This window comes from Anomalospiza imberbis, chromosome W (assembly GCF_031753505.1).
Source record: "Anomalospiza imberbis isolate Cuckoo-Finch-1a 21T00152 chromosome W, ASM3175350v1, whole genome shotgun sequence".
NCBI lineage: Eukaryota > Metazoa > Chordata > Aves > Passeriformes > Viduidae > Anomalospiza > Anomalospiza imberbis.
This window is the reverse complement of record NC_089720.1, coordinates 7,705,065-7,731,695: the sequence shown is the minus strand read 5'-3', so window position 1 is coordinate 7,731,695 and position 26,631 is coordinate 7,705,065. Positions and strand designations below refer to the sequence as shown.

General features: G+C 42.9%; 1 protein-coding gene across 5 annotated transcripts in view; it reads right to left on the bottom strand.

Moving 5' to 3' along the window:
• Positions 1–3,082: 3,082 nt before the first annotated feature.
• Positions 3,083–26,631, bottom strand: part of LOC137464292 (DDB1- and CUL4-associated factor 12-like) — a 115,572-nt gene continuing 92,023 nt past the window's right edge. For 3 of the 5 annotated variants that reach the window (XM_068175573.1, XM_068175578.1, XM_068175577.1), the window contains exons 7-10: positions 25,876–26,038; positions 9,015–9,199; positions 8,112–8,256; positions 3,083–7,421 (exon numbers count right to left, since the gene is read on the bottom strand). In XM_068175573.1, coding sequence (XP_068031674.1) covers positions 7,360–7,421; positions 8,112–8,256; positions 9,015–9,199; positions 25,876–26,038 — 555 coding nt within the window. In that variant the 3' untranslated portion in view covers positions 3,083–7,359. Of the gene's footprint in view, positions 8,257–9,014; positions 9,200–25,875; positions 26,039–26,631 lie in introns of all 5 variants that reach the window. The other 2 variants (XM_068175575.1, XM_068175576.1) reach the window with 2 other exon arrangements.

Here is a 26,631-nt window from a genome sequence, read left to right as displayed (position 1 = left end):
TTATAGACAGATGAAGGATGGGAATGATTGTATTAAGATTGGGAATGTTTATTTTGTTGATGGTTGTGATTGTTGTTTTGTGTTTCCCCTGTCTGCTTGGATTTTGGCAAAGGGCCCTGCAAAAATCCATAGCAGCTGTGTTTACAGTTCAAAAACAAAAAGGGGGAATTGTGGAAGGGGGCTAACAGCAGGCCTGTTAGCTAAAGGAGCGAGAAGAAGCTGAGAAGCAAGAAGAAGCTGATAAGGAGCTCTCTCCAAGGCTGTTACCAAGGAGACCGAGAGAAGAGAGGAATTCAAGAAAGATAAGGAGAGAATTTTGCAGCTGGACAAAGTATTTTTAGAAAGTTAGCTGAAGTCACTGTTACTTTTCACCAATGGTGTTATGTTGATTTATTGTGGCCAATAGTTGGGGTAGAAGAAGTATAAACAATTAGAAAGTGTATAAAAAGTCAGCCATTTTTGATAATAAAGAGTTGCCATCTGAGACTGCTTGTAGTCTCTGCTTTGTGTCATGACTGCTTCGACAATGACAATTCAGCACCTAAATTTTCCCTTTTAATAAGGGAACCTGAAAAGCAGTTCCTAAGAAAACAAAATATTGAGTCCTACATTTTTGTTCTGAGGTCAAATAATCAATTTCTAGTACTATACAGACCTCACACTATATTGCAAGAGTTGTATGCACCCCCTCAGTTTCAGTCCAATGACCAGAATTTGTATACAATCGAGTATTTTACTTGGTGATTTTTTAGTCACAGAAATGGTCAGGCAGACCAGATTTTCTTAACTCTGACCACCCTGGCGCTCCATTTTAGATCTGTCTGCACTTTCTTAGACCACAACACTCCCAGCAGGATACTAGAGGGAAAGGCCATTAGAAAATGGCACTTAATTTTAATTAGGAAGATTCCTTTCTGTCAAGAGCATTCTTCTAATTAACCAAGTACCACAAGTACCACATTAAGAAACCCAGCATCACAAGCAAAAAGATACGTTCCAATTTAAATCCTTGAAAATTAACATGAAGAAACAAGAATGGTGGGGATATCTACTTGATTTCTCTGAAAATGTTTCTGATTAGGCCCTTTTACAAGTACCTCCTGAGCAATGAATAAGTATCCCCTCTATATTTTTTAATTCCTCAGGAGTTCTGAGAGCAATACCAAACACTGTTGGACTTTAACCATTTTTCTTGTGCCCCTTGCCCATCCTCAACATGTACCAAAGTGCCCACTTGAAGAAGCAAGGGAGAGCATAAACAGGAAATTCCTTCCGACAAGTGTCACCAGAGGACACAAGGAAAAATGACGCACCACAGCTTTGGTCACCATGAAGAGACTAATTTATTTTTTCTGACTCCAATCATTTATAGTTCTCAAAAGGTGCCAGTGGATTGGAAGGTGAACGTGCCACCTCTCCAACGACACTGGACAAACTACCAGTCTATCAAATTTCTCCGCCTCTATGAAAGAATGCAAAACAATAGGTTGTTTACAGAAAGTTGCGTGAGAAAGTTCTCTACAAGAATGTAAATTCAGAAGGCTTTAGAAAATCCTAAGAAATCAGGGCAACAGACAAGATGTGGCTATATTGTCCTTTCCATTCTCCCTTGTCTGCAACACAGATAAATTCCTGGTGCCTGTGCTTCAGAGACTAAGTTACTGAAGGTACTGCAACACTCAGAAATGCATTTTAAGTTGAAGTTCTGGCTGAGGGCTGGCCATCGAGGCACACAGGGATTTTCACTTGGCTTTAAGCTAGAGAACATATGCCTGGCTAGCACAGGAGTCCAGGGCTCTGCATGGGCTAGCCCGAGGATCAGCTCCACCTGCATCACACATAGCTCTGCAACGGTGTTCCTAGGAAAGAGCTGTACCTCAGTTCAGTAATTTATTCACAGCAGCAATTGCAATAGAAGCTAAGAACTTCTGAGACACCTTGGAAATGCGGGTTTATGGAAAATAAGGTTATCAGACCACCAGAAATAGATCTTAGAGCTCCCACCTGGCTGCTGAAAGATGCTGCTGCTTTGCCAAGATGCAGTGACAGCCTGTAAGAGCCCATCTGAAGCCCCCTTGTTCTCCATTCTGCCTTCCGATTGCCATGAGAAAGAATCCCTTCCCCCACTGCAGTTCCGGCTGAGAACAGGACACAGTGCAGGTGGAACCACTGAACCATCATGCTAGCTGTTCCGAACAAGGCCTGGCAAGAACTTGGCAAGGAGTTGGCAAGAACTTGGCAAAGACCTGACATGGACCCAGCACGGGACAGCCTGATGCGCGGCCTGCTTCTAATCTCCATTCTTAAGCCGAATGAACTTTTGGGGTGACTCCCGTGGCCCTTCATTGAAGACCCCTCATCTGCCTCGTTACCACTGTGACAAACAAAGAATGAGAACCCTCCTGCCAAGGACTGAGACTGAGACCCCTACTATAGGGAGGAGGGGAAATTGGTGGTCTGACCACTAATGACATGACCTGTTTCCCTTCAGTAATTTCAATGGACTTATTCTTTATTGTATTCGCCTTGCTTTGGTGGTTTCTGTGGACTCACCTGTTCCCTTGTGGCGATTACAATGGACTTTCATTGTTACACTTGTTCCCCCCTCTTTCCTCTGTGGACTATAACTGGACCCTCGAGTCGACCAGAACTTCGGAGACTCCCCCAACACGACAGACGGATCCCCATCGTCCGGACCACTGAGGATCTCGCCTGTGTTGGTAGCTATTCCCATCCCCCTCTTCTCTCTCCCTCTCTATTCTTTTATCTCCTTTCTAATCCCCACTATCGCATTTACTGTTTTGGCCCCTAATAAAGGTGCATTTGTTGTGATTAACTGATAGTCCCTTGTTGTTTGCCTTTTTGTACTTTTGGGATCGGTGAAAAGAACCATCACGACACCCCGCAATAAGCGGATCGTGACACAGCCCATCTGTTCTTGGTTTCTTGCAAGCAAAGAAAACAGGTGATCTCCATCAAAGCCTGCTTTATTTAACATCTGCACCAAGTGGGGGATATTAATTCACAAGGTCGGTAAGAGCCTCTCATCTGAGGGGCAGAAATTAAGACACCAAACCACCACTTGACATAGCTGGATTATAACTTTAATCTGTTAATTTTGCAGCTGCAAGGTATATACAAAGCAAGTGCTCAGGTGAAGGAAGAGGATGAAATTCTGGAGAAGAGTAACTGAACATAAGTATCATAAGGATTAAGATAGAAAAAGCAGCCAAAGACTTAAAATAGAGGCAGCAAATATAGCCCCATAATGCAGTTCAGGAGTTCCCCTCATTAAGGAAGTCACAAGTCGCCCACAATGTGAATGTAACCTTTGTGGATAGACTAAGTCCAGTCAGACCACTAGGTACTCTTGCTATGATCTTAAAAATGGATCTATGTAGAAAATGAACAACTGAGACTAGGAACAAACACCTATTAACTGTTCTTTGCTAATTTATTCACCTTAGACTAACACCAGCAGCACAGATGAGGGGAACCAAACAAATGGACTCCTTTATTGCAATCCCACAAAGCGCCCAAGGAGAGCACTACCAGTTCTCCTTATCAGACTTGACTGTACAAGGGAGAAAACTGGAGGAATTATCAGAAATAAGGTGAAGAGGGTGAGCACCACCCTCATTTCTCTGCTCAAGCCAATATTGCATAGCTTCTGCTTCCTTAGGAAGGTCTATCACATAACAGACAATTGTTACTGAGACATTGCTACCAAGTAGAATCTATGATTTTACTCGTCACCTCATTCCTGGTAATTTCTCCAGCTTTCTCCCTTGTACAGTCAAGTCAGCCAGGGATAATTTTACTACTGAACCCATAGTTAAGTCACTGGGTTTGATTACCTGTGATTATGAATACTGAAAATGCAATACCCAAAGATACCCAAATTAACATGATAGTTCACAGAAAAGAGCTGAGCGATAAAATTAACTAGTTTCTACACTCACTGGCAGCACAGAAGATCCCACATGACTGAAAAATTAACAGCAGGAAAAAAAGTGCAACGATTTGTTATAATTAAAGTTCTTTGCTTCAAGTGCCTAATGTGAGATAAACTAGAGTCTGTTCCCCCCCAGAAATAGACTTACTGTGTAATCCTCCCATCACTGAAACTTGTACTAGGGCAACTACCCAATTCTCTGGTCTGAGCCAGCCTCAAAGGTCTGCCAAGTTTAAAAAAAAGCAAATTAAAGGTCACAAGCATGGCTTGACAAAATGCCAGCAAGCCCATTTCTGCTTAACAGAGGTGACCTCTGCAAGTACAGTATTGTAGGAATGTGCCCCCTGTTGATGGAGTGACCAAATTATTCTTTGTCTGCTTAAAAAGGCAAAAAGCCCAGAAGTTTCTCTCCCAAATTAAGTACAAAGACACCTCATAGGACCTTTGAGACTTCACCTCAGACCTGGGGTTGTCTGATTGGACAGAGGCCAAGAGGTCCCACCTAGGTAATTCACTAGAAAAGGAAGAGAACAAAGGAAATAATCGCTTTTGTGGGGTGTTTTAGCAGGAGCAAGGACCTCTTGGCCCTGGCTCAGTTTTTCTCTGTAAAAACATTGTTATTTTGCCTTTTATTAAACCTTTTTCTGATTCCAACACTACCTCAGAAGCCATCCCGCTAATTTTATGCCATTCAGGGTAGCTGAGCTATCTTGGGTGTGATGGGTTTCTCTGAGAGCACATAAGACCTGGGTCGAAGAGTAACACATCACAATATTGCTACAGTAAAAAGCTGGGATGATTTGGGGTGGAGGAGGCAACCCCAAACAGACAATTCAGATGGGCAGGATAGAGCAAGGGAGGGAACTTGTTAAGAAACATTCGAAAAGACAGCCTGAAAATGCAAATGCCAATGGGTCTCAGCAGAGCACAGCAAGACACAGTGAGCACAACTCAGTCACCAGACTGAATTTGATGTATCAGGGGTATATCTGCTATTTGAATACCAGGGTGCACTCAACTTGCCTCCATGAAGAAATGAGAGATACCCTGCTGTACAGTCATTCCTGCACTTCAATGGAAAACCAGTGCTTCTCACACCATGATCCTGGATTTCAACTGATTTCTAAACCAGTAGGGCAAAACAATCAATTCAAGTAAGAAAACCTGTCTTTTTATCCCATTTCTCGAATGACTTATATTTGGACAGTTGGCATATCATCATTTTTCTCTGCCTCTTTTTCTAACCTTGACTGGACCAAAAGTGGCATATGACCAACCACAAAGTATTATGAAACTTAGCATCTATAATTCTATATTGCTACAAGCACTTAAAACCACTGAAACAGGCTAGAAATTAAGTTCTCTCTGTCCCAATTTGTGTTCTTGCAGCACTATATCTAGTTTGTTCCCAATTTTTGGGGGGCTTTTCATACAGCAACAAGGATGGCTCCCTCCCCATGAGAAGTCATCTTTGCAAGAAAGCACCATGAAAGCAGAATAGACAGAAACATATGAAACTTGAGAAATTTTACATCATTGTCCAGATTCTTCTGAGAATTGTCCAAAGCTTCCTATGCAGAAAAAAAGGGAGGAAAAAGGCACTCACACTACCAAGCTTTAGGACCATACACTGAGGTGTTTGTGATCAGTTGGCAGAGAGGGACATGCTCCAGGGGTTCCAAGGTGACCTCTTCAATAACCTAAAGACTCTGCTGACTCTGCAGAAAGATCTGACTCCATGTTTAGAGGCTAGAGCTTCTTCCATAAAAATACCCTTTTTGCCCCCTCACCCAGACCTGGAATATGCTTCAAATTTATAGATCAACATCAGGGCTAGGGTTTCCAGATCAGTAGTTTTCCTTTGGCACTGGTGACACTAAGCACCTAACTAGTTGTTTCAGCAGAATTAGAGAACACTCAGAGTCAAGTGTCTAGTTTCTTTAGAAAAGAGGGGGGGGGAAAAGGCACCTCAAACCAAGCCCAAGAAAACAACTAACCAGAAATTGTTCCCTGTGACAGTGTGATCTTACATGGTAGCTGGAGGAATAATCCTAGAAATACACATCCTGCCATACTTTACCAATATTTGTTTTTCTCTGTATACTTCCACTTTTCAAAACCCCTAAAATAACCAAAGCAGTAAGTTGCCATCACAGAACAATACAGGCACCATTAAATCTTTAAAAAACAACAAACAACTCTAAATAAAATATGAGAGCTCCTTTGCTACTCCATAGTTTATAATTTCACCATGAACTGATTCAGTTTAAGCAACCAACCCACAAGGGAAGTAGAATTATGAAACATCACAAAAAGATCTGTTTGTGAAGTACCCATGTCAGCGCTCAGTGTGAGTAAATTATACTTCTGAGACAGGTGCATGTCTGGGAGACATCTTAACAGGATTTTTCACCAAGATGGGAGGGAACTGCATTCCTTGCAGGATTTTCATCCAAGTGTCTACTATCAACCAGAAATTAAGCCCAAGTCTCACTGCATGGCATTACTGATGAAGATATAGAGTACAAAGATGAGAGGGACCACAAAGACACATGCAGACTAGCTCTAGGTAATCTGGCAGGAACTGCATCTGGGACTAGAGCTACTCTACAGTGGTGGCTGTGATCTCCAGCAGACACAGAAGAACAGAGCATGGCCCAGCTTTGTCATTATTCTCAGCTTCAGCCAACTACCTATTTGGCACCAAAGCAGTGAGATACAAGCACACTCTGCTCCATTGGTGACAAGGGCATGGGAAAGGCATTCATCACAGCAGAGGACAGAGGTATCAGTGACAAGCCAAGCTTGGTGCCTGCCAAAAGGCTCGGAGGAGCACCCTTGAGTCCTGCATTTTAGTGAGTATTAGGTAAGACCATCACCCTGGAATGCACATGCTTCATGGCTGGACCTGAAGGGCACCTATTCTCCCCACCCAGTCCCACATGAAGTTTGTGGGAGTTTGATTGCAGAAAGCAGCAGGGGGTTCAAGGAAAACCTGAGCCTCTCCTACAGCAAGCAAGATGACAACAGATGCTGCTAGCTCAATGTGAGCCATCAGCAAGTTATCTTGCTACATGGAAAGCTTCCAGCTTGCATTAGACAAGTCCAAGATGCACTCTTTAACTTCAGAGAAAAAAAATCCCCAGTTTATTTATTCCATCGGCATATTAGAGAAGATGGCCAACCAGAACAGCTGAAATGGGAAAAGCTTCCACAACCTGGGACAAAAAGAGGTCCTGGGTTTTAGGCAGTTTATGAAGAACCCATGAGCTACCACAGCAGCATACTAAGGAATCTTGACTCATCTGAAAAATTGATAGATTTAGTTCATTTTGAAGGACAAGAACACTCATGTCCCTAGCCCCCATTTCCTCTCAGCACCTCTGCAGGCCCTCAATGTAATGTTATCCTGCAATAGCCACACCACAGAATAGCCTATACAAACTCCAGTTGTGCAAGCTGATACCTGGGAGAAGCAGAAAAGGAACAGTGGATAAATTTTCTTCTGGCACTGCTGAAAACTGCAATTCAAATACAAATGCATTTTTTAAAACTCCTGCACTTTGGGCTTGATGGGCAATACCCCAGGGGAATCTGTCCCTGGGCTCCAATGAGTGCATCTAAAAATGACCATACTCCTCTATGTAAAAACAGTGTCATTAGACTTGTACTTTTAAAAAATAAGGTTAACCTAGACTAGGGCCAGGCTCTACAGATAAGCTACTACTTTATCTCTTACAAACATTTTTAATATTTTTAAATTACAAGTAGCTCTCACTCCAGTTCTCACACACAGCCCCTAGACTTTCACAGAAAGGCCAGCAGCAACCACGCTATAAGAAGGAATTCTATGTCACAGCAAAGAGGGGGAGGCACATGGCCAAGACAGCCTAAATGTGGGGGAAGAGTAATTTTGAGTAAATACAATAAAAAAAGATTAAAAAAACCCTTCATATAAAAGACCAAGCAGGTTAAAGCAAAAATAATGGTTCAAAAACATGTACAAGACTGTTGGAGACCAACAGAAAATTGCCAGAAAATAACATGCATTTAAACCAGAAGTCAATGGCATCACACAATTTTGTTTTTAAAATGGTAAAGTGGAAATCTGTGTCAAGATCAGCATTTATGAAGAATTATCATTAGCTCCAGAGACCAGCATAATTCCCATGAAGTCCTGATGGAAGAGGGCCTCCTGCCACAAAGAGTTTCATTCCAGATGAGTCGTAGCAGTGGGTATAAACAGCATTTGGGAAGAAATGTATGTCAGAAAAATAATTTCTCCAGGTTTCATCGTGATTCTGTTAAAGGAAAGTTTAGATTATTACTGCTGCCAAACAAACCCAAAACTTTGTTTCACAAAAGCAGAAGGTTGTTTCCAGAGCCTAAAAAGGGATCTTCTCTGTTAATACTCCTGAAGCTTCAGACAGATCAATAACAACATTGTCCTGAAGCTTTTTTCTGAGGATATTGGGGCCAAACATTGGAGGGAGGAGATGAAGGGTAGGGAAGATATCAAGTTTAATTAGTTTTTAAAGTTATATCACAGTGATACAAAGGATAATGGAGAAAAGTTAGACAAAGTCATTAACTGCTTTATGATAACATACAGGAAATTGAACTCAAGTGCCTGCCATGGCATTACCTCAAGAGGACAGTTTCTAATATTGCACACAATTAAATCTCTCTTGTTTTGAGTACCACATTAGAGTGGCACAGTTTTAAAGAAAGACAATGAATTTTGTGTTTGAGGTTCTGAAAACTAGAAGTTAGATTACATTAGAAAATGTAAAGATATAAAATCTACTTCATTTACTAATCAGTGCATAAGAAAAGTAGTCAGTATGCCTTACACTTGAGCAACCAATCATTCAATACCCTTTCATAAAGCTTTTATAGAGAACAATACTGTAGCACTTCTTGCTTTTCAAGATTACAGTTATTAGTTACATGGTCACTGTTTGACTGGGATGCATTTCATATAATAGCTTCCATTACTACAAAAAGAACCAGTGTAAACTCCTGTGTAAAGGGTTTCCTATAACTACAAGCTACTCACCAGCCAACCTTTCCCAGTAGTCAACTTTAAAATTTCACTTCCTCCTAATTTCTGCTTCTGTCCATAGCAGGCATGTGGGGGCTTTTCATCCAGGAACCTCTGGGCTCGGATATCGTAAAACAGTAGGGAACCTTGCCCTGTTCCCACTGTGATGATGTGCTCGTAAAAGCTCACCGATCGAATACCTGTCAAAAAGAGAAGGGACATACAATGCAGTAAGGAAAATGGACGGTTTGGCTCTGCAGTGCTGCTGCTTGATGCCTAAAATTTTCTTTAAGAGGAACTACCTACTAATAGCATTCCCATAACACACAAGTTTGGACCACACACTGCTATGGAGCAGTGCAGACAAATCTCATTGACACTATTGAAACAGCAGCTTCAATTACACATACTACTTCCTTTCTTCTCTGATGCCATCAGATACACTCATGATGTGTAGTAAGAAGCTTAATTTTCAGCAGGCCCCAGCTCTGACAGATAAACAAAGATCACAAGCCATTTAGGATCAAGAGTAGTTTTGTTTTGTTCACAAGCCTCTAAGTGAACACACCATGAGTATGTGGGCAGCAGACAGAGGAAAGAACATCACACCGGTTCCCTCCACAAGCTCACACCCTATCTAGCTATCTGCCAAGATGTGATAAGTGACTATGTGAGAAAAATTACTGTCTCAGCTGCTATCAAGTGCATTTTGCTGGTCAAGAGGCTAGCTGTAAGCAAGTATAAGCACTAGTCACTTTGCTGCTAAGACAGATCAGGATTTTAAATAATTTTGAGGCTGTCCCTACTCAAATATTCTCATACCAGCACACCTTACTTCATAGCTAGTACTTTTAGCACTTCACCCAGCCATAAAAACAGACTAAGAATACTACAAGCAAAGCACCACCATGTTACACCAGCAGATGGGAAGCTACAAGTTTCCAATCCAAACAAAACATTCTAACACAATTCAGTTATGCCATTAAATTGAGCAAAAGAATACATTTTGTTTTAAAAAAATCTTAATCTGAAGCCTCATCTTCAGATTAAAATTCAGATTAGGCTTCCTTCCCTTGGAAATAATCTTGAGGAGATTCTGTATGTAGGAATTTGCAATTTGCAAAATGTCCTGTCATCTCTATTTATTGTGCAAAAGGTTTGTTCTGTATAAGTACTCTAACACAAACAACTCTTCTATGCAGATTAAACCTCACCACATCTATGCTTCTCTTTGCTGTAACAACATAAAGGCAGGTTATAAACCCTACAGCTTTTTAAGCCCTCTTTAAAGTACCACTGAATTACAGCCTAAACAAGCATTCAAACAGGAAGGGAAAAGAGTGAGTTAGGCCAGATACATCCACGTGTCAACTGCTGTCACTGTACCAAGTGGGGCTGAACGTCACAAAACTTGTGACATACTGGAATACACCCAGCAATACATGTGATAGCAGACATCCAAGAGGTGTAGATGCAGTTTACCCTTCCCCTCTGTACAGAGTCCTAACTAGAAACACATCCTCATTCTTCCACCTCCACAACCTGATGTTACATCCACAGGCACCAGCATCTGTTAAACACACTTAGTACAGGCAAGGTCACGTTGTGTTCTAGGTATGAGGTGAAGTCTTGGCTGCAGTCTTAATAGGTGGGAAACCACTGTGCAAGTCTCATACCTGCTGAATCTCTACTTTAATTCAGAGAACTACGAATGCATCTAAGCAAGTTGGGAGACATCTCTTCCTCTTCATTGTTGTCCTGAACCAGGTTCTTTCACCTGGTGTGCAAGACGCCGATCTCCGCAGAGTCAAGGTATTTGATTTATTTACAGCTCTGACCAGAAAGGGGTGCTGGGTTGTAGATCCACAAAACCAGCACACTGAGGCACACAAAGGCCTACTTATAAGGTTACAACATTAGGCTATTAGCACATCTTACTTAAGTCACTACTTGCTTAAGTTTCTATTGGCTTATCCTTTCTCTGCTTTGATTTAAAGGCATAGTGTCCCAAGAAATCATGGCACATGCTTTGTGAGTAGTGGTCTTTTTGTGAGCAGAGGGTGCCTGAGCTAGGGGTGTGTTTTTTATTATTATAATGAGCAAAGTTCATCACTAGGGCAAGTTACCACAGAACCAGTCAAAACTGGGGGTTGATTGTCTCATCATTAAACATCCTGTATAAGAAAGGTATTATCTTCTTTGTCTTGCCCCCTCTTTAAGGACTTAGTCCATCAATTTTCTGTCTTCTATATTCCCATGGTTATTGCTTCTATTGCTTAACTGCTTTGGATGGAATATGAAAGAGATTGCATATATTTTTCAAAGCAATTAATTAATAAAAACCTATAAAAACAACTGTGAATCTTTCTCTAATCAAAAAAAAAATTGAAGAAAAACTGAAGGAATCCGTTATGTGCCCACTACTAAGTGGATGTTTAGGACAGGCTTTCAAGAACAGCACTTCAAATTGGCTCCTAAGGGGCTGAAGTACCTCAGATTAATCATTCCCATCAAACTAAAAGCACCACCTGTGCCTAGAACTGATTACAGTAAGCTCTTCTACATTCCCAGAACTCTACCATCTGTAGGCCTGGACTATTTGGGTTAACAAATTGAGTCTTACTCCTCAGAGGCAGAGAGCTCTACAAAACCCAGAAGGAAATGAAGATGCAGTAGCATGTCCTACACAAAGAGTAGACACAGTCTGTGCTGTGCAAGGTCTGTCTACTGCATTAACATTGCTGCCTTCAGGATTATAAAGTCACGGGCACACAACATTGCTCTGCAGGCCAATCAAGCAGAAAGCAGTCACTCTCACAGATCAAGAACTACAGTCCAGGGCCTGCACTTTCCTGTACAGCTGTTAAGAAAAACAACTCTTACAAGATGCACTAAAAAGCATTCATTACCTTCTCACATAGAGGAGACAGGGTTATACTAGGTAAAAAAAGGTAAAAAACACCCCCAGTTTCAGTCTTACTAAGTGACATTTCTCTGATCTGCTTTTGTATGCAACACTAATGAAGTTAATATGGACTTACCATGTCCAGCAGTTGCATTTAGAAGCGGAAAGCACATTCAATAGCACTTCAAAGCACTTAAAAGTTAACCCAGATTTTAGTCTGCAAATCAATAAAAAGCCTACTTTCTAGAAGTGTTGCACCATTTCAAGTCCCAGTGAGATCAACAGAAAGTTGAAACACTCAGTATCTTGGGAATTAATATTACTTAAGTGCCTCCACCACCACCCACACACCAAAAAAAAAAATCTACTTTACAGAATAGAAAACAGTATTGAACAAAGGTTTTCTCTAGACATGAGCTAGCACCCCAGAGATATTCCCTACACATAGGTCATCCCCTCAGCAGGGATGATCACATAATTCAAGATACAAGTTTTTAGCCACAAGTCACCACTGGGCACCACACTCCAGTGTCCTGGTATTTCTTCCCTGTGATACTGAAGGGTGACTGTTGGAACCCTGGATGCTGAGAATTTTAGACTTTCTGTGCTGACAGGCACTGACCCCCAGGAGAGCACTGCATTTAACCTGAGGCCGTGGAACCGGCTTCCACAATTGATTGATAGCACTGGGATTACAGGTGTGTAGTTGAAGTGTGTAATATCACAGGGTGGAAAACTTAGAGTTTTGGGCTTTTAGTATGGAGGTATATAGAAGACAAGATGGAGGATTTTGGGCATTGTCTGATCTCCTTCTTGTGCTTCATCTACTCCATTTTCTGCAGTGCTGGTGGCACAGAGTGACTGGTTAGAAAGAACCGCAATGCAGATGTTGCATGGACAGAAAAATAATTAGTTATTGGTAGAAAGGTAGAAATAAAGTATGTTTTAGCAGTTAATTAGACAAAATAGCTTTAAAAGATCTTGAACCTGTGTGTCTCGTGACTTTTGGTGCCTTCTCTTTGTACGCTAAGTCTGAGATGTAGAGGACGTGCTGAACTTCTGATAAGAGAAAAATAAAGAACAACCTGAAGACCAAAAAAAACAAAAGTCCCGTCCGTCTCTCAATACTGGCACAGAACTTTTAAGGGGTCTCCCCATCAGGGGGATCCTCGGGGAGGTTTTCCACAAACTGGTGCCCCTGTGTCAAAATGCAAACTCGGCAGGAAGAGATTGTGCCAGGAGTCTCCTTCACGAAAGCCAGAAGCCAGAAAAACTCCTCCGGAGGTGAATATCTCGGCATCTCAGACACTTGGAAAATCCGGTACAAGGGAGCCAGATTTCTGTGAGCTGCTGGTCAGAGCACGGACAGATACCCAAGGACGACAGACCCATTAGGATCAGGTAAGCTGTCAAGGAGCCAAAATGGGGAGTAACCTCTCGAAAACAGAGGCGGATGTCGTGTCACTGCAGGCCCCCAGCCGGGGAATAATTATAGCATTGACTCCATTATTGCAGAAGGCTGATCAATTGCTTTATTATATCATCTTATCCTATATTATACTATACTTATTAAGAAACTCAGTAACCATTACAGCCAGTCCGATACAGCTTTGACCTAATTGGTCAATCAATCCAAACACCATCCAGTGTCCAATTAAGAAATCACCCTTTGGTAAACAAATCTCCATGACACATTCCACATGCGCACAACAGCAGGTGCAACAAGTGGAGATAAGAATTGTTTCTCATTCTTTTCTCTGATCTTCTCACAGCCTTCCCTGGGAAAATGCCTGGGAAAGTCTGTGCCTGCTCTCTGTGGCCAGAGAGCTGCTGCCACAGATGTTGTTAATGATCTAGAGATAATGATGAGGCAGCATCCAGTCCGGGTCTCTAGACAGGAACTGGAAGCTTTGTTATCCTGGGTGAGGGAGGAATTCCCCAATATTACAGTTAAAGATTTATTTGACCCAGATCTATGGGAGGATGTTAATATGGAACTCTATCATTCTGCGACACGGAAAGACCAGAAGGCTGCGAGCCTTCTGTCAGTCTGCAGAGTTGTTTATGAGGGAATTCATGTGGCAAAATGCCAAAAACCTCTTGCAAAAGGTGCTTTGCAAACACCCCAGGGGCTGCAGGGCGTTCCCTCACAGGCAGGAGAGCCGGGGCCCGCGGCCCCTTCCTCCGAAGCTGCAGAGACTCTCCAGCAGAGTCACAAGCATCCACAGCCCGCCCCCCACAGTCCGGGGTGAAACTGCCCCCCCCTGAATCACAAGAGGAAGGCGTTATCCCTGTGAATGCGAGCACGGGGGCGGGGGAGGTGGGCGGTCGGGGGAGTGCAACCCAGGCAGAACCCGGGAGGGACCTCGGGGCCGTTCCAAAATTCAAATTGCTCTTGGGACCATTGGATCAGGCAAACATGGCATTTTTCGAATTCTTTACAACCGCGCATGTCTCGGGAGCGGCGGGGTCCGGAACACACGTTTCTCCAACCCCCCACCTTGGGGGACATTCCAGGCAGCTAAGCCTGCCTCCGGAGCTTCCGTGGCAACGCCTCTGCCACTTGGCGGTCCACCCACAGCTCCTGCCCCTGCCCATGGCCCGAAAATGACGTCAGAGGCGTCTTTCCAGCCCCACCCCGTTCAGCAGGGGCTGGCTCGGGGCCGGCCGACGTCAGCTTTGTTCCATCCCCATTCGCTTCCGAGCCCCAACCCACGGTACAATGGGCGGGACCTGGATCGAGTGGGTCCGACGTCATCCCCCCCTCGCCCCCCCTTCCCGCCAGACTGCGTATTCTCCGAGTCTGCCCGGGGCCCCTCCTTCCTTCATCCAAGCGGCAGCCGCGCCACGGGGGCTGCCAGAACCTACAGCTATGGCTGTGCCCCTAGACTCGGCACTGCCCACTGCAGATTCGGGACTGCCTGCTGCAGCCCGAACACAGCCCTGGCAGGGCTCAGCAGCACCGGCACCAGCGGCGACTGCAGCTGCAACAACCGATCCCTCTGCAATCCACGGAACGGAGCCTGGACCCGGATCGGGGTCCTCGCAACCAAACTATGCAGCAACAGCGCCACCAAGTGGAACAATAGTACCGCTGCAGAAAGTTCAACCACACTACAGACTAAATACCATAGTCTCAGAACCTCTGCTTGAAACAGTCAGGCCAAGCTCTCAAAGCACCTTTTCCAGTCCCCTTCTCAGGTGAACAAAATACAATGAATATATTCCCAGATAAATGGGAAATGTCGGCACAAGACACAACAGCTGCAGCACATATTCCAAAGACTAGTCAGGAGAACAGAACTCAAGCCATGAGTGATTTAGGAGCACAAAACCCACCAGCTCAAAATATCAGCAGCGAAAATATTATAACCATCACAGCCTCACAAGGCATTCCTGTACCATCACAGGCCCCACACGGCTTTTGGACCACAACAGGCAGCACTCTAGTATTTCATATGCCTGCCCCAACAGCTTGGTTTTCAGGGCAACAGTCCAGCTCCATGACTCACCCACACCTTTTCCCATTTTCAAAAGACTTTATACAGCAGCTCTTCCTCCAGCTCAGGGAATGTGCTCAGGAATTCCTACCACAATATGGTACACACTTTCCTCAAACCTCCTTTCCAGGGCAAGATGGCAACATCCTTTCTGCATCCTCTAAATACTCCCTACATGTCTACATCAATGCCATCTGCAGTGCCACCAATTCTGGGCTCAGCCATTGCACCCTCATTTCTCTTGTGTGCACGACCAGAAATGTCCCTCCCCATGCCTCAAACAGGAGGGGGAGGGGTTGAATCATGATTTTAAAGGGTTAGGATTTTAGCTGAGGGTTAGAACCAGTTCATATTGAAGTTAGATGCACCAACGATAGGTTAATGATTATTAGATGCTTAAGCTAAAGCTAATTGTTATATTATGAGCTTATTTGCAGAAGGAAGTGGAGCAAGTAAACCATTATAGGAACACACTGAAACCAGTAAAACAATGCCCAGCACCTGGACTCTTATGTCAATCCATCATAAAGCAATGAGACAGAGTAAAAATTTAACAGGGTAGAAATCCATTAAGAATTAGGTGAAATGTGCCGCTTTGAGCTTGCTAGCATAAGTAAAATATGCTGTTTAGTCTGATAACTTTGCAACACTAATAAAACTGCCCCAGCTGAAGAGAACGAATGCGAATTTCCAAGCTGAAGAGATAAGAGATAAGAAAGACTCCTTGGACCTTGAAAGAGGGCAGAGTGACCCAGGAGTTTTTTCTGTACTTTTTGACAAAAACTGAGTACAAGTGTAACTAGCTGTAGGTGTAATGCAAAATCAGCAGAATGAATATGCACAAACCTATTGTGAAATTCTATGCATATGTAAATTAGTTAAGGGTAATAAAAAAAAAAGGATCGGGAGTCCTCAGGGGCACATATGTCCTTTGAAGGGTAGCGGTTCCCCACATGCATCTAGTGCTGTAATAAACATACTGTCCCTACAAATCTTTATAGGAATTGTGGGGTTTTGATTTTTTGTCCGCGTTTAAGCAGGGGGCCTTAGATTGTGCCAGAGGGTCAAGGAGACCTGATGAAGACTTTCCTGACTTCATCCCTGGGACCACTGACCCAATTTGAGACCACCAATCCAATTCAAGAGAAGAATTGCACATGCGTGAAGGACTAATAACCTCATTTTAATACAAAGAGGGGATGGGAGGTGCTGGGGTTATGTATATGCATTATTTTGGGAAATAAATAGAAGGCAAAAATTCTTGTGCGGTGTGGTGACTCATTTTGGGGATGACCCCCACGGTGCTGCCTGTCGGCGTAATAAACATACCACTTTCTAACTTTATTTGTTAGAGTGTCTTTGTCCGTGATTTTTGGTTTTAATGATTCAGGGTGCATGGGATGCATGCAACCCTCAGGCCAGAAGAAGGTGTGTGAAAAATGCATATTATATGGCTCTACGCAGATATTTACTATATGTATTATGCTAGGTTGGAAAGTTATGCTGTAGTAACATTTTAATAATATAGTAAATGTAGTTTTGTAATTGAAATTAAGCTTTAGTAGTTAAAATAGAAAATATGTGTGTGTGGTATTCTTTTTGCTCAAGAGAAGGAGAAGATAATCAAGAAATTCTTCACACAGAGATAACAATTACAGAAACTCCTAAATCTTCCAGAGGAGAGGAATTTATGGCTTTCCTTATCAACAAAAAGCCGAACTTCTCCAAACTCGACTTAGACTTCAAGGTGCCTGGGATTAACAGGAATTCCTCAACAAGTACCGGACAAATTTCTTGTTTTAAATAAAAAAATATGCATATTCATGAAGTGCTTTGTGTATGCAACAGGTTACCCCTCTTAAGGAGGGAATTCTCTTTTATCGGGGTCCTTCTCCTGGCTCACTTTTGTCCAGAGAGAGGTACCCAGCCCGGGCTGTAACTTTTTGCTGTTATTGTCTCTTTAACTGTCCTAACTCTAAATGTTTAATCTTTATTACTATACTTGTATTAATTTTTTTCCATTTTATTTTTATTAAACTTTTATAAATTTTTAAAACAAGTGATTGGCATTTATTACAAGGTGCATCCTGGCAGACTAGAAATCCACAGAATACAGACATGGATTTGGTTCCAATAAACAGAAATGTCTCAAGAGATACATCCAGTTCAATGAACTGGGCAGACATCAGGAAGAAAGCACTGAAAGAAAGAGACTTTGATATAGCAGACACAGATAGCATCGCATTGCCAGTGAGATACGTGAGACAAAATGAAGATCCTAGATGAGAACCTCTGGATCATGACGTGGTCAAAGATTTGATGGAAGCAGTGAAAAATAATGGTTTGGGATCCCCATACTTCAAACAGCTTTTGAGAGGCACATTCAACAATTATGACTTGGTACCTTTTGACTGTAGGTACATTGACTTGACAATTTTTACAGATTCACAACTCCTGCTGTGGGATGTAAGATGGCAAAGGGCTCTCCTTCAACTGAGACATAGTTATGCAGGAGGGCCGCATACAGCTCTCACACTGGCTCAATCAGCAGGAGATGAACCTCATGACAAACCTGAAGATCAGTCAGCCGAGTTGCCTCGAGACGAGATTGCGGACATTAAAGAGGCGGCACGAAAGGCAATTTTGCAAATTCAACCGGTTGGAACTCCAGAAGGCATTTACACAGAAATAAAGCAAGGTCTTTCTGAACCCTTCACTTTATTCATCGATCGTCTCACTCAAGCAGTAGACAGACAAGTAAGTAATAAAGTAGCAAAGCCACATCTGCTTTGAAGCCTTGCTTTTGCAAATGCCAATGCAGAGTGCAAACATATAATTAGTGCCATGCCTGGTCAACCAACCATGACTGAAATGATAGAGGCATGCAGTAAGGTGGGGACACCTCAGCACATCACAGCAATCCAAGCAGGCATATGGGGAGAACAGGTCGGGAAACTCCTTCAAGCACAGGATAAAAGACTTTCAAGAACCTTTGCAGCTCTCCATGTAACTCCTCAACAAGATAATTCCACAGAAATAATAGCAGCAGAACTTGCCAAAAGGCCATGTTTCAAGTGTGAGAAATTTGGACATATAACAAAATATTGCCCAGAGTCTGTGGGAAATGCGACAACACCAAATCATTGCCCAAGATGCAGAAAAGGGAGACACTATGCGAATCAGTGCTATTCCAAATATGACATAGATGGAAATATTTTACCGTGAAAAGTGTTTCCCAGCGAGTGAAACCACTGCGTAAAGATACAAGTATTAGTAATGATTCAACTACCCAAAATTTCTCTGAAGACAGAACATTTGGGAAACTTCAGTCAGATCTTATCTGTAAGGTCATCAGCTGGTTCCCCAATTATTTGACGTTTGGGGATTGCTGGTAGCGAGCCTTTGTTATTTCTGTTTTCTATAGGTAATACCGATAAATAGTGATTGTTGTTAATATTACATGAATGCGTAAAAAAAGGTTGTCTTAACCCCTTCGAACACTTGCTGCTAATATATTGATTATATAATGTGAATTCACTGATTTTTGTGATAAGAATTATTATTAAGATATTGTTGTGGTATTTACAGCTGGCTTTCATATGTTTTGCCATCTCTTTGTGTGATCACCTACAAGACACGTGTCTCTTCAGGATCCTGCCTTTTGTTTTCTAACAGCTTATACGTTTTCTTTATCCAGACTGCTAGTCTTGTGGCCTTCTTCATTTATTATTACAGAAGTACTCCAGCAGAGAGTCCAGCTGTAACATTAACTTCTTTCTTTGGGTTTCAGTTTTGTACTAGGCAATCAGTGTCTCATTCAGTTGCACTTCCTCCACCTTCACACTCTCAGTGTCCAGATCCAGGCTCATAATCCTGCCTGTGACCATTTTCAGATCTTTGAAGAAGAGGTTTGCTGTGTTCAGAGAACCTCTGTCCTGAAGGAAACTTTGGAGGGATTCAATTACTTGATAATTTGATTGGTTTTTAACCCTAAGGTTTTTTACTCATAACTACTATTTTTAAGAGCCTTGTTTTAAAATGTGTTAAGTGACACCCACCAATTAGAGTTCGGGCTCTAGCCAAGCTCTAGCTCTACTCAGATAGGATGATTGACAATAAACCCAGATGTTTTCTGCATCAAAAAGTATTCAAGTTGTTTTGGCTTGGCAATTTAACCCTCTATATATGACAGCTGAACCTACTTTTAAAGTGAGCTTGGAGAATCGTTATCTGGATATGATTTTCCAATTCTCTACTGATTTGAGGTTTATCAGCTGCTGCAGACTGTGGGATGACAGTTCAGTGTTTTAGTGCTTAGTAATTATATAATTTCACATGTATTATTGATTATGTATGTTATCTGATTGATTCCTAATTGCTGTTAGTTTATTCTTTATTATATGCATTGTTTTGCTCTTGATGTTTCCTCATGCTCATAACCAAAGAGTGTTAGTAATGGCAACTTGTTATCTTACATGTCTCTATGCAATTTTGCAAAACAGAACTGATCAATATTTTATTTTTCATATCAGGGCCCATTCTTCACTTCCAGGATTTTGAGAAAATCCTCCAGTCCCTGCGGGGACATGGGTTTGCTTGTGTTTTAACAGGTGCAGAGTCCAGGTGGATTTCACTGAAGAATGTGGATTTCTTATCAAGTGCAAGAAAATGCTGACCATTCCACAAGCAGAGAAGAAGACACACAGATGTGGATTGCACAGAGATTCCAACCCTTTGTGTTTCGCCCACAGAAGATTGTGGACTTTGGGTTTCTTTATGGGTGTGGGAATCAACGGTGTTGTAGAATTTTTGTTAGATGATAGAGGGGTGATCAAGCGTTCCCAAACTAGAGTTCCAACAGGGGTGTTGCTGGCAAGATGTTCAAGTGACAAACACAAGCTGGTAAATGACCTTTTCTCATATTATAGAAACGTCTGTATCTAAAAGAAGTAGACCCTGACATTTATCTAGACAGCACTGTTCAAAGTCCAGTAACGACATAAATAAAAAATTCCTAATCCTTGCCTACATGCATTTTTAAAAATAAACTTGCCCAATGAAGAGATGAATGCCTAGAGTTAAGTTAAATAAGGACTAGCAACTTATTACTCTGGGATTAATATGGTTTCAAATGGGCATCACAGCACAGTGCCTTCTCATGCTTGAAAATAAAGGGTTAGGGAAGAAGCTTATGGGATCATGTACCCTGCAAACCCCCAGGCTTGACCCAGGTGTAAGGTTCAATTGGACATACTACATTCACATCAGAAAAGGAAAACAGCACTAAAATCTGCAAACACTTTTTTTTAAGAGTAAGCTTTTGTATATTTAAAGCAAATAAATACACACTGACAATTAAGTGTCTCACTCATGAATTTAAAATTACAAAGCAAGCATTCACTCACTGTGGTGTTATATTTTAGTTAAATGGTATGCTCTGTCTCACCCCTCGAAAATGTATGGTTTATTCCAAGCCTGTGATCCTCCCCTGAAGTATCATGTGTCTGTAATCCCATTGGCCCAATCTGTTCCTCGCCCACTTTGAATCTCCCTGTTAAGTGTGCCGGGGGTACGGGACACTCTCTCCTCAGCTCTCCTGGCTGGTGCTCTATCAGTCCCTCTCTCCCCCTCCCCTTTCCCCCCTCACTCCCCTTTCCCCCCCTCTCCCTCAGAAACCATGCTGCCTCCCGGAGGTAGGACCCCCAATAAACCCTCATCTAATTAGCACCCTCAGAAGCCGTGTGGAGTCTCCTTGCCTGCCTGCTGCTACCAGCGAACTCACAGCCTAGGGGGCCCCCCCGGGGACACCCCCGGGGGGTCCCCCCCAGAACGCGCCACTACAACTCACAGCACTGACTCCCAATATGATAGGAGAGAGCAGACAACATGGGGTTTTTTTCTGTCCCCAGAGAAAAATGTGAGAATAGACAGTATTAACAGAGGTACAAAGACTGGATTTGCTTTGAAATTAAGTAAAACAGAATAAGACACAAGAAAAAAATAAGCAGAAGTAAAATACACAGTGAAGTTCAGTAATAAGTAAAATGCATACTTTTAAAAGTTCAGTAATATTTGGATGGCATGCAATTTAGTTGATCATAAAAGCACTGATGTTGTCCGTCATTAGATCACAGAATCACCGAATAATGAGGTCGGAAGAGACCACTAAGATCATCAAGTCCAACCTATGCCCTAACACCTCAACTAGACTATAGCACCAAGTGCCATGTCCAGTTGTTTTTTAAACACATCCAGAGATGGTAATTCGACCACCTCCCTGGGAAGACAATTACAGCACCTTATTATTCCTTCAGTGAAAATATTTTTCCTAATATCCAACCTATACCTTCCCTGACATAGCTTGAGACTGTGTCTTCTTTTTCTGTCAGTTACTGCCCAGTGAAAGAGACTGACCCCCACTTGTCTACAACCTCCCTTCAGGAAGTTGTTGAGAGCAATAAGGTCACCTCTAAGCCTCCTCTTCTCCAGGCTAAACAATCCCAGTTCCTTCAAATGTTGCTCATAGGGCTTGTGTTCCAAGCCCCTCATCAGCCTTGTAGCCCTCCTCTGGATGCTCTCAAGCATCTCAACGTCCTTCCAAACTGAGAGACCCAGAACTGGACACAGTACTCAAGATGCAGTCTCACCAGAGCCAAGTATAGGGGAAGAATGACCACCCTTCTCCTGCTGGTCACACAATTCCTAATGCAGGCCAGGATGCCATTGGCCTTCTTGGCCACCACACTGTCCCCAGCTTGTAATGTTGCAGGGGATTTTTGTGGCCAAAATGTAGAACTCGGCACTTGGACTTATTAAACTTCATGCTCTTGGACTCTGTCCATCCATCCAACCAATCTAAGTCTCTCTGCAGAGCCCTCCTTCCATCCAACAGATCAACACAAGCTCCCAGCTTAGTGTCATCTGCAAATTTACTAATGAAGGACTCAATGCCCTCATCCAGGTCATCTAAAAAAATATTAAATAGATCTGGTCCCAGCACAGATCCCTGAGGGACACTACTGGTGACTGGCCTCCAGCTGGATGCAGCACCATTCACCACCACTCTCTGGGCCTGGCCATCCAGCCAGTTCCTAACCCAGCGAAGAGTGCTCCTGTCCAAGCTGTGGGCTGCCAGCTTCTCCAGGAGTATGCGGTGGGAGACAGTATCAAAGGCCTTGCTGAAGTCTAAATAGACAACATCCACCAGACAGGTCACCCGGTCATAGAAGGAGACCAGGTTGGTCAGACATGACCTACCCATCATAAACCCATGCTGACTGGGTCTGATACCCTGGCCGTCCTGTAAGTGCTGTGTGATAGCACTCAGTATGAACAGTTCCATTATCTTACCGGGTACTGAGGTCAGGCTAACTGGCCTGTAATTACCAGGATCCTCCTTCCTACCTTTTTTGTAAACGGGTGTCACATTGGCCAGTTTCCAATCATCTGGAACCTCGCCAGTGAGACACGACTCTTGATAAATGATGGAGACCAGCTTCGCAAGCTCATCTGTCAGCTCCCTCATCACCCTAGGGTGGATCCCATCTGGTCCCATTGAATTATAAATATCCAGGTGCCCCAGCAGTTCTCTGACTGCCTCTTCTTGGATAACAAGAGGACCATTCTGCTCCCTGGCACCACCTACCAACCCCTGAGGACAGTTGTCTTGAGGACAAGCTCTCTTACCACTTAAGACTGAGGTGAAGAAGGCATTAAGCATTTCTGCCTTTTCCTCATCTTTAGTTGCTAGGTTAAGAAATAATAAGAAACAGAGGTCGGTTATACCCTTCCTTTTACAATTAATATATTTGTAAAAACTTTTTAAATTTTTTTTTTAACTGAAGTTGCCAAGTTAAGTTCAAACTGAGCTTTGGCCTCCCTAATTTTTTTTCTACATGCCCTAGCAGCTCCCTTAAATACTTCCTGAGAAATCAGTCCCTCCTTAAAAAGATGATACATCTGTTTTTTATTTCTAAGTTCTTTCAAAGCCCCATTGCTCATCCCGACTGGCCGTTTGCCTCGTCAACTCATCTTTCGGCACACAGGGACAGTCTGTTCTTGCGCCCTCAAGATCTCTGCTTTGAAGCTTGCCCATCTCTCCTGGACTCCTTTGTTTTCAAGGGCTGTTTCCCAAGGAACTCTCTGAATAAGTGTCTTAAATAGGCCAAAGTCTGCCCTCCGGAAGTCCAACGTAGAGATCTTATTGATATTCCTCCTTATTTCACCAATTATCGAGAATTCTATAATTTCATGGTCACTGTGCCCCAAGCGGCCTCCAACCTCCACATCACCCACTAGTCCATCTCTATTTGTGAACAACAGGGCTAACATAGTCCCTCTCCTGGTGGGTTCGCCCACCAGTTGTGACAAAAAGTTATCCTCCACACACTCTAAAAACTTTCTAGACTGCTGTTTTTCTGCTGTATTAAGTTCCCAGCAGATGTCTGGTAGGTTGAAGTCGCCTACAAGAACAAGGGCTGATGATCCTGAAACATTGTTCAGTTGCTTATAGAATAAGTTGTCCACCTCTTCCTCCTGGTTGGGTGGATGATAGCAGACTGCCAGTAGGATGTCAGCCTTGTTTGCCTTCCCCTTAATTCTTACCCATAGGGACTCAACTTCATTGTCATTAGTTTCAATTCCTATGACATCCAAAACCTCCCTAATATAAATGGCCACCCCTCCACCTCTTCTCCCTTTTCTGTCTCTTCTGAAGAGCTTGTAGCCATCTAATGCAGTGCTCCAACTATGTGAGTCATCCCACCACATTTCTGTGAGGGCGACTATATCATAGTTCTGCTGTTGCACCATGGCCTCCAGCTCTTCCTGTTTGTTACCCATGCTGCGTGCATTGGTATACATGGACCTCCGCTGGACTACTGATTTCTCCCCTAACTCAGGCTTACCACCCTTGGCCCTGCTTCCAGACAGCCCAGATGCATCCCCTTCCCCCTTCAAACCTAGTTTAAAGCCCTCTCAACAAGGTCTGCCATTTCTTGAGCTAAAAACCTTCTGCCCTTAACGGAGAGATGCATCCCATTTGATTCCAGTAGAGCAGGTGCCGTAAAAATTGCCCCATGATCAAAGAATCTGAAATTTTGCCGATGACACCAACCCTTGAGCCACTTGTTAATTATGTGAGCTCTCCTATTTCTTTCATCGTTTTTTTCTGCCACCAAAGGGACTGAGCAGAACACTACCTGTGCTCCTGTCCTATCAACCACTTGACCCAGTGCCCTAAACTCCCTTTTAATCACCTTGACACTCCTCTTTTCAATCTTGTCACTGCCAGCCTGGAATATCAGCAGTGGGTAATAATCAGAGGACTGAATCAGCTTAGGAAGTCTCTCAGTGATATTTTGTACCTGAGCCCCAGGGAGGCAGCAGACTTCCCTGTGGGATGGTCCAGTCAACATACAGGGCCCTCTGTTCCCCTCAGAAGGGAATCACCCACTACGATTATCCTTCTTTTCTTCTTGATGTTAGAGGTGGCAATCCATTTTTTAGATGAGTCATAATTGGGAAGCTCACTGGGCAGATAATTTTCTTATAAATCATCTGGCTGAGTCTCTAGATCCAGGGCCTCATACCTATTCTGAAGTGGCACCTGGCTAGGGGATGGGGGGCAGGAGGGATTTTTGTTATTACCTCCCTGAGCAGGGACGCATTTCCACTCCCCTTCATCTACCAGGTGCCCCTCTATTGCCTGAGAGTGAGACGCATGAGTCCTCTCACTCTTGGTGGTCCTCCCTTAAAGATGTAATGGCTGAACTCCACCAGTCTATTTCCCTTTCACTATCCCTGATACTCCTTAATCTTTCAACTTCCTCCCTAAGCTCGGCCACCAGCAAAAGGAGGTCGTTCACCTGTTCACACTGTAGGTAGGCCTCCTCCACAACACCCCCTGAAGCCATTGATAAGCTCAAACACTCCACACAGGAATGGGTCTGTACAGACGCATCCTTTTTGGAGGGCTCCACTTGGTCACATACACTTGTACCAACCACAGATTTCGACCGGGTTAAAACCATTACTAGGAGAAAGCCTAAAATCAAGCAACCAATAAAAACACCTCACCTAACTAGCAAGAACCTGCAACCTTGCCTGCTTGCCCTGCCCGCGCAAACTGCTGCGTAAACTGCTGTGACCCTGTTTTCCTGCTCCTGTTTGCCATGCTCCCCAGAGGCCTCTTATAATGAGTCACTCAGGAATGAAGGAAGCTCCACCTCCTGCTCCTGAATGGCTCACAATGCGATTTCAGAGTTGATTTTACATTTGGTTTGTTGGTTGCTCAAGGAATAATGTAATAAAAACAAAATAATGTCAAAAAACCAAAACCTATATATGCTATTAATAATTTAGTCTATCACATGAAAAAACCTTCATATTTATTGGAAGCTTATCTTAATGCAGTCTTAAAAGCTACTTCTGCAAGCAAACAATTTGAAGCACCCTTTGACAAGTTTCTTACCACTGCCTCGTTCTTTGGAACAGACGGATTTAACATTGTGAGAAGGCTGCCTTGGATCCAGAAAGGAGACATGTGCCTGTGATCCTACTGCATACACTGACCACTCCAGACCATAAGCCAAACACACATTCTCCCTGCAGTATGGCAACTTTGTGGAAAGTAACTAGAAGCAAAGGAAAGACAAATCAACACATTATGATAAGAGAACAAAACACTAATAAAACAATTCTGTAAACTGTGTTCAAGGAAGTTGCGGTGAAAAAACCAAAAATGCAGCTAAAAAATAAGTTCATCACAATGATAGAAGTTTAAGAGAAAAGCAACCTGACCCAGAGAAAAAACAACCCCTGAAGATTAGATGCCTTATCTGAACAAAACTGAGATGATAAAGGCTGAACCATGTATTATGCAAAGAACAATGGACATTTTGGCATATTGTTTTACATCTTTCTAAGCTGCTATTTCTTCAGCAGGTGTACACACACATGATCTCAGCTGAAAAAGCTTACTTCATATAGTAGTATAGATATTTGTGGGTTTGATCTATAATTGCACTTAAATAAGTGCAACTTCCTTTACAAAGGCTACTAATTAAGTATCAATTATACTCTCTGTGGAACAGCTCACTTCAGCTCACCCAGAACTGGCAGAAAGTTAAGAGCACCTCTCACCCTTAAAAATAAGGTGAGTGGGAAGTTTCTTTCCCCAAGTTCTAATTTTTGGGACATTGCATTTTACTTAAAGATTTATGTGTTT